Source organism: Sciurus carolinensis, chromosome 3 (genome assembly GCF_902686445.1).
Source record: "Sciurus carolinensis chromosome 3, mSciCar1.2, whole genome shotgun sequence".
NCBI classification, from domain to species: Eukaryota; Metazoa; Chordata; class Mammalia; order Rodentia; family Sciuridae; genus Sciurus; species Sciurus carolinensis.
The window spans coordinates 169789648-169801985 of NC_062215.1; the positions used below are offsets into that span (position 1 = coordinate 169789648).

The window sequence follows — 12338 nt, forward strand, 5'->3', positions numbered from 1 at the left end:
CACTTAAGCTCTTTTTCCCTTCCTGCAGAAAACAAAAATTTGGGCAACCGCATATTTCACTTTTAGCTTATTTCTATTGTAATCTTTTATTTCTCACTGTCATTCTCTTTAGGCTAAGATTAATAGAGGTGAAAACTTGCCAAGTTAGTGCTATTTTAATGCTACTTTAAATAATCTCTCAAATATCAACGAGGTAAATGCAGCCCTTTTAGGAGCTGTGGGTGTGTACAAGTGTGCCCACAGCCACAGTTGGGTGGAGGGTGGTAAGTGTTCAGAAAATCTGGGCCTTGGAGAAAATAGGTCATGTTTTGAGTGTCTTTATTTTTGTTGAAATTAGCATAATATTTTTTTTATTCTAAACAACTAACATCCTATTAAATGGATATACATAAGCTGAAATATAAAGTACTTCTTAAAATACCTACAATGGAATTTTTGGGTTATTTCCTATTTAAGTGTACTCACCACCCTCAAGCTGGGAAGGAGTAGGGTTTGCCCTAAAATGGTAGTTTTGCTTCACTGGCCATCAGCTTCCTCCCGGTTACATCTTCAGGGTTAAACAGATGCTGAGAGAATGTGTCTGTGAATATCCACAGTATAATGACTGAAGTCCTTAGTGCTGCATATTCCCTAAGTCCCAAGTGAGCCATCGGGGTTTCTAAAGCATGAACTAAAGTTCACTTAAAGTGGTCCAGATGAAGGGCATCATTCTGGATTGATTGTTGGTACAGATGAGATTTCAAATTCATGCTTAGTTTTGGACATGGTTAGTTCTGGACAGAGGTCCCACGAGGTCAGTCTTCCGAGGTCACGGACACTGCGGGGAGCTCTGCCATCAGGGACAGCACTGTTCCCACCATTCCCAATCCCAGACTCATATTTTCTTCAGAATTCCCTTTGCTTCATTCCTGGGCATGAAGGCAAGAAATTCTGTTTGTTTTGTTCACTGTTATAACCTAAGGGCCAAGTTTGGTACTTATGTGATTATTTGCTGAATTTATAGAACATGAATATGTATATGTGTATTCAGTGTGAGCACATGAGTGTGTGTGCTGTGCAAGTGTGGCATGTGTCTGTATGGAGTAATGTGTGCCTGAGTGTGGTGTGTGTTATGTCAGCGTAAGTGTTAGTTTGTGTAGTATGTGAGCTTGCTAGTTTGTGTATGTTTTTATGCATGATTGTGTACAATGTGTGTGTGTGTGTGTGTGTGTGTGTGCGTGTGTGTGCATGCTTATGCAGGTGGGGACAGCATGGGTTTTGACATTGTGAAAGAGGAACAAAGTCATGTGAATCTAACAAGATTAATGGACAAAAAAATAATGAGAAAACAATGTTCCAGATATATCATGGAGTAAAGGGAAATATTAATTTTTTTTTTTTTTGGTACTTAGTTGAACGCAGGAGCACTCAACCATTGAACCACATCCCCAGCCCTTTTAAAAAAGTGTTTTATTTAGAGACAGGGTCTCACTGAGTTGCTTAGGGCCTCTCTAAGTTGCTGAGGCTGGCTTTGAATTCAAGATCCTCCTGCCTCAGCCTCCTGAGGGGCTGGAATTACAGGTGTGTGCCACACCACACTCAGTCCAATAAACTCTCTTCTTAAAACAGTTGTAGACTGAGTCCCTGGGCCACTGCATTTGTCCCAGGATGAATAGTTTGAAAGGGCTGTGGCAACCAATCCAAACTATTCTAGGCATGGGGAGCCAGCAGAGATATGAGGATGGATTAGGTAGTAGTTATTTCCCAGGTAGAATGTGATAGAGCCAACTGAGTTATTATTTACAATTCACATTTTGAATTCATTTCCCCTTTCAAGCTGTTTTTTTTTTTATGTTATTCACTCTGTTAGGAGATAAACAGTAAGTAAACTCTATTGAAAATTTGGAAAAGATTAAGAGCCATGACTAAATTGAGCTTTGGGATTATTGTTGGATTTCAATTACCTGGGGGTAACTTTGTTTCTTGTTTAGACAGATAATTCATGCATAAAGAGTGTTACTTGCTTGTTTTCCAGATAATATGACATTTTACAATCTACTGGAAACATTAGAGATTCTTTTTCTCTAATTCAAAAAAAATTTTATATTATAGTCATTATGATAAAATTTCTACACAAAACAAAGCACCAAGGTTTCCTCTTTCTAATTTCCCCCTAGAGTATTCCACTGCATCCTTTGACTTCAAAAAAATGACTGGAGAGTACAGTAACAGGACTCCATATTAAGATTTTAAGCTACACTGTAAACCTGTTGTCCCAAGCTCATGGCTCTGTGGCTTAGTGAATGCTTGCTGGTTTAAGTCACTTTCCTTTTTTAAATAGTAAGTTTCAGGAGAGTGGTCTCAGGTTTCTGGAAACAGTAGGCATATGGCTACTGGGTTAGTTATGTCATATAGCAAACACAGACCCGTGATGACTAAGTGAATGCTCATGTGCAATATACAAGACTGGAAATTCATGCAGGTGGAGTTACAAAAACTGCGTCACACCTTAAGTGATTCCTGATGACTTCAGTCACAAAATGATGTTTTACAACCCCAGAAAACCATGTGATAAATTTGGAATGTTAATTTACATATAGGTACCTTCTACAAAGTACATAAGGCCTAAGAAAAGGAACACGTGTATACTGCATGCCAAGAACATGCTATTGATTTCAGTTGTAGTTGGTTATAATCCTGGAGCATCTGACTGAAAAAGCAAAAGGCCTTCATCAAGTTTCAACTTGATGTGTGCACAGTTGCACTGTTATTTTAGATTTCTTTAATGTCTTTCTATTGAAGCAAAAATGAACTGCTCAAATAAGAAGTATAAAGATCATATTTGTTAAGGATATTAATATGGTTACAAAGAATTTCTTTTCTGAGAAATAGATGCTTTCAGACAACTACAAAAAGCCTTGGCCACAACAGACTTCCTGTTCTCTTTTATAAAACCTCTGGTCGACAATTAGTATAGTTCAACAGCATGAAACAGATCTGAGGCCGCACTGGCTCTCAGCCAAGTTCCCCTTTTGGTGGTAAGAGTTTCATAAGGAGCCAATTGTCCACAGATCAGACATTTGGAAATAAAAACTCTCATGAAACGTTGCATGCAGACTGGTGTTTGCAATTGCAAGCCCAAATGCTCAGACCCTTTAACTGCAGCCGGGTCACTTTCTGGTTCCTTCTACACTATTGTGGGTAGTCTTTGTGGTTTCGTTACAGCCACCCTTCTCCTGGCTAAAGTGACCAGGGAAGACTTCATTTCAAGCACAGAGGAGACTTATCTCAATTGGCCAAAGGCCACTGTCAAAGTTTAAAACAGGATGCTTTTCCTATCCTGGGCCTGAGAAAGTTGCCTCTGACATTATTGCAAGTTCCAGCTGCTCAAAAAGAGGACAGAAATGATGTGTTCAAGGCAATCAATCAATCCTAATGAGAGAAGTCAACAGCTTCATGAAGGAAACTGTTAACTTCCAGTTCAGGAATTCTGGCCTAAGTTTGGCAAGTGCTTTAAAAGTGAACTTTATCCAAATTTATAAGATTACTGATACTGGTACTGCCTTTTATTCTATTAGAGAAGACACTGTATTAATTGCTTAAAGAACATTTTTGTCATATTCAGAAATATGTTAATGTGATTTTATTTTGCTTATTTTTTAAATAAATGAGAATATCTCTTTAGTACCTTCATTGTGCTCTACAGGGAAGACCACTCTGTTTTTTTTGAAAACTATGGAAAATGCATAATCAACAAGCAATTATCCATGTTGGATAATTGTCATGAACCAGCCAAGTCAAACCTGAGGACTTTGTTTTTTAAATAAAACCTCTGGTTGACATTTAGTATATAGCATCACAGTATTTTAAAAATGTTAGTAAGGAAGGTGTTCGAGGAGTTTTACTTTTGTACTGGCCTACTGAGCAATACATTTCAGTTATTTTTTTTGTGTGTGACTCATTTTCTAGGTTTCAAAATGTCTAACCACCTCTAAGGAGGTAAGTACAAAACACTCTTTTTTGAAAAAAAATATTTTAGTTGAAGAAAGTTATGGATTATAATCTGATTTGATACATGTACACAGTGTGTAGTGAGCAAATCAGTGTAATTAACATTTTCATCTCCTTAAGCAAAATTGTTTTTGATTGACACATAATATATATTTTATGTATGGAAAAATGTGAGCATTAGCAGGAGCAAAGTGCCCAAAAACATAAAGTTGTACGTTGCACCAGGAGGGCCAGGAAGAGCCATGGACCAAGATAGGGCACAGACCTTCACAGTCTGCCCTCCATGCCTCTCTCAATATGGCTGCCCTCCATGCCTCTCTGCATATGGCTACCTGTGTGCCTTCTTCCATGTTGGACTCCAGCCTTCAGAGGACCTCTGCCCAGACTCTTCCATTTCTCAGAAACTTGATTTCTTTCTTTATTATTTCCATATCTTAGTTTTCATATAGCTCATCCAACACACATTTTCTCTTCCTTAAACTCTATCATTACGGCCTACATCATATGCAAAGTCTAGAATTGAACTATAGATTCATTTTTAAATAAGAGCATTATTGAGATATAATTGATAGCTGCCATAAAATTCACCCTTTTACAGTGTAGAATTTGGTAGCTTTGAGTATATTCAGAATTATACAACCATCTTTCACTAGTTAATTTTAGAACATTTTTATCACTCCCCCCCAAAGAAACCCCATATCCACCAGCAGTTGGCTCCATCTTTTCCCTTTCCTTCTTCCCTGGAAACCACTAATCTGCTTTCTGTCTGTATAGATTTGCCTATTCTGGATATTTTATGTATAAGGAATCGTAACATATGTGGTCTTCTGAACTGGCTTCTTTTATTCAGCATAATGCATTTAAGGTTCCTGCAAGTAGTAGCATGTATCAAAATTTCATTCCTGTTGATGGCTGAATGATGATATTCCTTTGTATGGATATGACACATTTTGTTTATCCATTCATCAGTTGATGGACATTTGGGCTATTTCCATTTGGGGCTATGAATCTCTGAATATTTGTGTACAAGTCTTTCTGTGGATGTACATTCTTAGGGCAATCAAGCACAGGGCAGAGTGTCTGCATAGTCTCACTAAAATGAAGTTAGCAGCTAAAACTGCTTTACTATATTAGTAATTTTCTAATGGCATTCATTGTGGGCTTTGGGGAGTTAATATTTCCCCTAAGTTGTATACCTTATTTTTATATGAAGCTGAAAGCATGCTCTTTAGACAGAAAGTCAAAAATCCAGGTGCGTATGTTTGATTTCTGTCCTCAACATTGCTTTAAATCCTTGGTCAAGAGCCCTTTCTAATCTTAGCTTTATTAGCTTGTAAATGAGAGGAGTATTATAACTTGGAATCTAATTCAACAAAGACTATTACTTAGCTTTCAAATTGCAATTACGGTGTTCTTGCAGGAACATTATGAACCATTTAAAGCATGCTTTTCAGGCCTAGAAGCCACAGATTAAAAAGAGGTTGAGATTCCTATAAAATGTTAAGTGTGTCTTAGAAGAAAACAATGAAAACTCAGGACCTTTCTGCTTTGCAATTTAAAACATATTAAGGTCTTTCTGTTTCCTCTCCTAGAATGACCCATGTGGTTAGATCTGGAAGTCCCCAAATATCGGTCGCTTTTTATGGCTAAAAATATACTATGAAAAGAGCAAGCCACTGGTATAGTATGAAATCTGTCATTCATTCAGTTTTAATAGTAAGCAAACGACAATTGGAGGATCCATTGGAGAGCCCTAGAACACTGAATCTGAACTGTTGATGTGAGAGTGCTTTGAGGAGACACTGTAACTCCCTTGCCAGCTTATTTCAGTCATGTGACATAGAGTTTTGACTTTGAAAATGGCACTGCCCAGTGTTGCAAGTTCAACTGTTCAAGGATAAGCCCTATTCTTGTTCATATCGGTGTTCCTGATATATTCACTTAGCTCACCTAAGGGTGTCCACGAAGCTCAATTGGAAGGGTATGGTAAGCATCAAAAAACAATACAATGTGTGCAGTAGTTCCAACTTTTAGACCTCTGATCTTTCTTTTCTTTCTTTCTTTTAATTAATTAATTGATTGATTAATTTTACATCAATTTCTTGTGCATTTTTATTTTTACTTAAGGTTTTGTACCTCCCAGAAATGATTCATCTTTTGCTCAGCAAGAAACATGTTTCTGACTTTCTCATGGTCTGCTGTGCTATTTTGTATCAGTGTCTTCTCAAACTGAATCATTCAACGATATGATTCACTGTGTCCTTGAAACTCTTCATTAGCTCTTGCTTGATTTCCTTACTCTCCTCAATAGCTTCACTGAGTCACACTTTGATGACTAAGTGCTTAAGTGCTTTTGCTTTTTTTTTTTTGACTAAGTTTCTGTTACCACTAAAAGAAAGATGAGAAGAACAAGTGTAGCAACGACAATGGCTGAAGTAGTACATGATTTTGGAATGAATGGATTATTCATGCATATGCACTGCTTATTCCCAGAGAATCATTATGATGGAGGTGGTGAAGAGTTCCGACGGCTGGTCCCAGAGCACCCACGCCACAAAGAGCTTCTACCTGGTGTGCCAAGGAAAAGGAAAATTGCTTCTACTTCAACCACTTAACCTGAAGAATAGTGTAAACTCGATACTCAATCATCTCTACCGAATACGCATGAACCAGACAGTTGTGTTGTCCTTGGCATACAGACATGAACTGATTTCTTCCTTGCCTAGTTACAGAAAGCAAGTGAACAGATAGCAAGTGAGTAAGTACATGGAAGCACAGAGCCAGGAAGCTGATGCTAGCTGTGTGCAGGCACAGTGCTAGATGGAAGGAGATGGAAGAGCAGATCATAATGTTCTCAGAACTGATTTTTAAGGGGCAGTACTGAATTGTGTCAGAGAGGTGAGCAACACATTAACAATCATTTTCTCATCATGAAACAAAGCCAATTCCTTTATTCTCTTCATTTGCAAGAGTGTCATTTTGGAATGACATTTTGGTCCTCAAGATACTCTAAGAATCAAAGTTAGGTTTGAAAGTAATGACCTATGTTTATGAAAGGCAATTCATGAAAAAATATAAGTTTTCCACCTGTTCTAAGACAAGTGCTACTGCAAAGGTTAGGGTTAGGTTTGAAGTTAGGGATAGGGTTAGAGTTAGTTACTGGGACTCTCACAATGATCAAGACAAGATGTCCCTGTCCTGCTGAAGTTACTATCTAGTGGTGAGAAACAAGTAACAGAAGAGTGAGCAAGCAAACCGAGACCTTCAAAGTAGTGACAGGTGCTACAAAGAGAATCAAGTTTGGTGACGTGATGGAGTAACTCAGGGCAAGTGGGGCTACGCGGGCCAGAAGAAGCACCATTGGACTGAGTCATGCATGGAACACAGGATGCAGCCACGTGGGGAGTGTACAGACTCTAGAGGGCCAGAGCTGGCAAGGGTAGGGAACAGAAAGAATTGCAGGTATTCTGTTCCACCCCGGGGCAGGGCTAGCTGATGGGGGCTCATGGTTCATCAGGAGTCAGATGACAGGGACCACCACAGAAGCTGGATTTGACTTGTAGGGCAATGGGAAGCTGCTGGGAAGATTTCAGGAGAGGCATGACATTATCTGATATGTGTTTCTGAAAGGTTCCTTTGAGTACTGACTATGAATGAATCACAGTAAGGCAAGGTTTTGAGAAAGCAGGAAGACTAGGCAGGAAACTGTGATGGGAGCTTCTGATGTCTGTGCTCAATATGTAAGAACCAAGTGCTGCCTTGGTAAAAGGATGATCTCTTTTTTGGTGCAACATGTGCCATCTGCAGCCCCTGTTTCTTGGCATTTCTTAAGCATAGCATTTTCACTAACTTTATCCTTCACCGGTGTTAGGGCCCAGGCTCTCAAAGCCTGGAGCTCCTGCTTCTCCTGTCAGCCCCCTTCTTCTAGGAAGTGCTATTCCATATTCAGCACCTCACGGGTGCTGAATAAATATTGATTAAACAAACTGAGGAATGAGTCACACCACTGCAAGTGTGGGTGCTTGGAAACCTGGAAACGGAAGTGAGCTGGATTCTCCAACCCATAGGGCAGAAACCAGACTAGCGATCTCTGGAGGGATGTGGGAGTGGGCAGCGCTCTCCCCTCCCAGCATGCAATGCCCTGGGATTTGTGTGGTCATTCAGATGCCACCTCCCACTAGCTAAGAGGAGAGTGCATCCCATTGCTCAAGAAAGAACCGAGGAAATGAGGTATTTGCTAGGTGCATGGAACTTGCTTTGGGTGATCAACACACCTACAATGTGATGTAGGCTGTGGATGGAGCAGATAATGCCAGAGGGAACTTAAGAGAAGTGTCCACACTTCACAAAGAGGGTGAGGGAAAAATCCCCAAATAAATGCAGTTGTACTGCATAACATGGATGGACCATCTTTTTCTGCAAAGAGTCAGAGAGTAAATCTTTTAGGGTTGTGTGTCTCTGCTAAAGTCACAGTAACCCTGTCACAGCACAGCCTTTGCATCATGAACACCTGGTAAATTTTATCTGGGCATCCATATTCAAATAAAACTTTGTTTATGGATATGTGAATGTAATGATTATTTTTCACATATAACGAAATGTCTTTTTTTCAACTGTTTAAAAACATAAAAATTATTCTTAGTTGATGAGACATGCAAAAATAGGCAGAGGCTACCCACTGGTCTTAGATTACCAAACTGTACTCTGTAGGGCAAGAAAGAGGGAAAACAATATATTTGAATATTATTTTAAAATGACAGTTTTGTACAAATATTCAACACTCTCCTTAATTTGTCAGTTGCTTAATGCAAATTACAATTTAGCCATTTGTAGGCTATGACATTTTCTTTTATTTTTTAATTTAAAAAAATTTTTTAATTTGTTCTAATTAGTTGTGTATGACAGCAGAATGCCTTACTACAGAAAGTCACATGTAACATTTTTGATAATAAGAATTACGTAGCATCAAATATCTCTTCTCTTGGGCATCTACTAATGAGGAGCTAATCTCCCAGCTGGACTCAGGGCTTCCTCTCTGCCCTGTTGTATGTTCTTCACACAGACCAAATGGTCTGTTGATATGACACATCAGGCCATTTTTTTCTCCTTCTTAACTCTAGTGACTTGACACTTGCCTTTAGAATAAGACACAAATGCCTGCTCTTGTTCTTGCCTGACCTTGTTTCTGACTACTCTCTCTGTCCAGCCATCTCGATCCTCCATCTACAGCCCTCCAGACCATTACACCAGCATTCCCACAGCCCGAGACAGTCCTTCCCAGTGTTTAGCATGGGTGGTCTGCCTGCAGAATGTGGCTCTGCTCAGTTGTCATCTCATCAGAGGGACTGTCCTTGGCACCCTCAGTCCATGCTCTTCTCCTATTCAGTTTTCATCACCCTGCCTAGGTTTATTCTAGAATTGGTCTTTATCTGAATCATGTTGCTAATTAATCTTTTTACTTATTTTCCTGACTCCTCCCACCAAGAGGAAAGCTCCCTTAGAGCCAGGTGATTTCTGTCTACATTGCTAGAATGATACCCAACATTCCATGTTATACATTTTATGTTTCTTGAATGAATGAAGAAAAGAAACAGAGGTGGATTCTAGAATGGCAGTTTTGGAGTTGTGCTGGTATTTTACTCAAGTTGGGAGTGAGAGTGACTATATAGGATGGGCTGGCATGGGCTGGGCATGGGGAAGATTGTGACCTCGAGAAAGGACTAAGGTCTAGCTCTTGAGAGGTCACCGACTCTGCACTTCACCTTGAAGGCAGTGGGGAGTTACAGAAAGTTTTAAGCAGGCACAGAATAAAATAGTTCAGTGTATCTATTGGAATGTTCGCATTGGGGAAATAAGTATGTTTATTATATGCCCATTTACACCATTAAGGATGGCAAAGGTCAAAAAGTATCCAGAGACAATCCCTAATTTGAATGAGCATGGAAAGATGCCAAAATCGAATTCAAGTGTAGTGCAAATGTTTCATCCATCTACACTTGACTACTCTCTTTTCGAGCTGGGAGTCTTGAAAAGATGCTCCTAGTTTCATGATTTTCAGTGTTTTACAGAAAAGAGGCTTTTGGTAGGTCTACCTTAAGTCTGAAAAATGAAAATGAGGATGTGGAATTAAAAAAAAAACAAAAAGGGTGATTCAACCCCATGTTTGCAGTTCAAGCCCCAGTGGCCTGATCCTACCACGGAAATGAGATTAATGTACGAGATACACTTTCTCAAAATACGCCAACCTGAGGAGGAAGCTACTTAAAAATTTTGAAAAGAGACTGGAAGGATTCTTTTTCTTATGTGCAAATCTCCTTCCTTTCTTCCATTATTCTTCATACTTGGAACAGAAGTGGTAAATTCTATATACTTTCTTTTTCATGCATCCATGAAGGAACTTGAAAAAATTAATCTTTAAGAAGCAGAAACCAGATCTCCCCTAAAGGTGAGAGATGCAACTGAAGTTTGAGCTTGTTTGAGTAAAGTGTGGGAACTGAGGTCTACGCCCACCCCAAGAGGTTTCCACAGGCAATGCCTGCTTTGCAGTGTGACCCTTGAGCTCTCTTGACACCTGCTTTAAGATGCTCAAGTTTCTTTTAGGGAAAAACAGGAAAGGTTACCAACCACAATGGGGATCCCTGTTTGCATACTTAGGTATTTACAAATAATTTACAAATGCTTCAGGTGACCATGAACATCAGTTTTGAATGCCTGGGACATAAAAGTGCTCACCATAACTTTATTGTGTTTATCTCCAAAATTATTTTCCTTGGCATTCATCCTCTCTGCTAGCCACCTGCGCATTCTGGATGGCATTATGCACGTCCTACAGGGGTGTATCTCAGACTACCTTCGGTGAAGATATTCTTGCCTATCTTGCTTTGCCTCCATACCTCAGCATCTCCTTATTAAAGGTCAACCTAGATGAAAGGCGATTTTTAAGAATTGCACCTTTGGGTCAACACATTCTCGCCTTTGCCACCGGCTGGCCTCAGTTGCTTGGGAGTTCTTATAAATGTGAGAGAGGAAGAGCTCTGTACATGCAGGGAGGGCCGTGGGGAGCAACTGGATTGGCCGGAGCCAGGTAGCACCTTGCACTGCTCCCAGCCCCTGCCTGGCTAAGCCTCCATTCTGCCATCTTGAGAACGCCCTTGGGTACATTTTACTGTCAGGTGAGGACTGGTATTTCAGCAACGCCCTGTGCATTGGCCACAGGAAGAGGGGACTCTGAATCTATGTGCAAAGATGATGACCCAATTTATAGGACCCTCCTGAATTGGGAAGACTTACTGAGAAGTCGTCACTGGGGAAGAACAAGAGGTCTTGAAGAGGGTCATTCCGATGGGTCTTTTCAAGTTCTTCAATGACAGTTTCATAATCCAATGGCTCCAGAAGCCTAGGTTTTTCCTGCTGTGGAAAAGAAAATACTATGTTAACCACTTACACATATCACTTCGCTTCTTCTCCATGTCGCCTTTGATTTCATTTCTTAGTCGTCACACAGGCTTTTGATCTCACACTTCCAATTCAGTCACAGAGGCTCCAGGCATTTAGGACAAAGCCACATGATTATTATTTCCAGATCTGAAATAATTTGAGAAGATCCCGAAATACCTAACATCTCTTCAGTAATTTGAGCTGTTGGAACTGATTCCCTAGAGCTCACGGTGACCTGCCTGGCACATCCATAGCACAGATGTTTCTGTAAACTTGATCTTTGTCAATGTGAAGAAAGGTCTTCGGGGGCCTGCTACAGTACTATGATGATAACCATCGTTTTTGCTGAATTAGGTACTTCCTTGTAAGTTCTACTTGGGTCAATTTAAAAATGTTGGCATCCTGCTGACAATCAAAGCATCACAGCCTGTCGTAGTTGTCACTGAAGCACGGATCCTGTGTCAGGATTAATTGCTTGGCTCTGAGCCTCTTTGTCTCCACAGAGAGAAGCTGGGTCAGACTTCAATAGAACTGAACAACGCAACCATCATGGACACACTCGTGAAAACGCATGAGTCAGGAAAAATAGCCAGACACCAAACTGCATTAAAATCCTGAACCCGAGAGGAAATGTACTTCCCTCGGAAAAGCCTCCCAGAGTGCTAAAAAATATGCTAGAAGGATATGTGACTGCCTCACTATAGGACTGATGTTCATCCTCCAAACTACGCAACACCCAGGAGAGAAAATGAATCCCTCCGAAATCAAAAGAGAACAAAACGTTACAAATCAGAAAACCAAATCTACAACCTGAGTACCTGAACCCTTTCATGAAGTCTTTATGCAAATTAACAAGTGTGTGTAGGGGGTCCTAGAATCTTGAGGGGTCACCAGGAAGTCTGGATACTAAA

At 40.0% G+C, this 12338-nt stretch overlaps 1 protein-coding gene across 11 annotated transcripts in view; it reads right to left on the reverse strand.

Moving 5' to 3' along the window:
- The window catches only part of Dock10 (dedicator of cytokinesis 10), a 231562-nt gene that overhangs the window by 122688 nt on the left and 96536 nt on the right, over positions 1–12338 (reverse strand). For 10 of the 11 annotated variants that reach the window (XM_047543080.1, XM_047543078.1, XM_047543077.1 and 7 more), the window contains exon 2: positions 11281–11400. In XM_047543080.1, the coding sequence (XP_047399036.1) occupies positions 11281–11400 (120 nt within the window). The remainder of the gene's footprint in view (positions 1–11280; positions 11401–12338) is intronic. The other variant, XM_047543079.1, reaches the window with a different exon arrangement.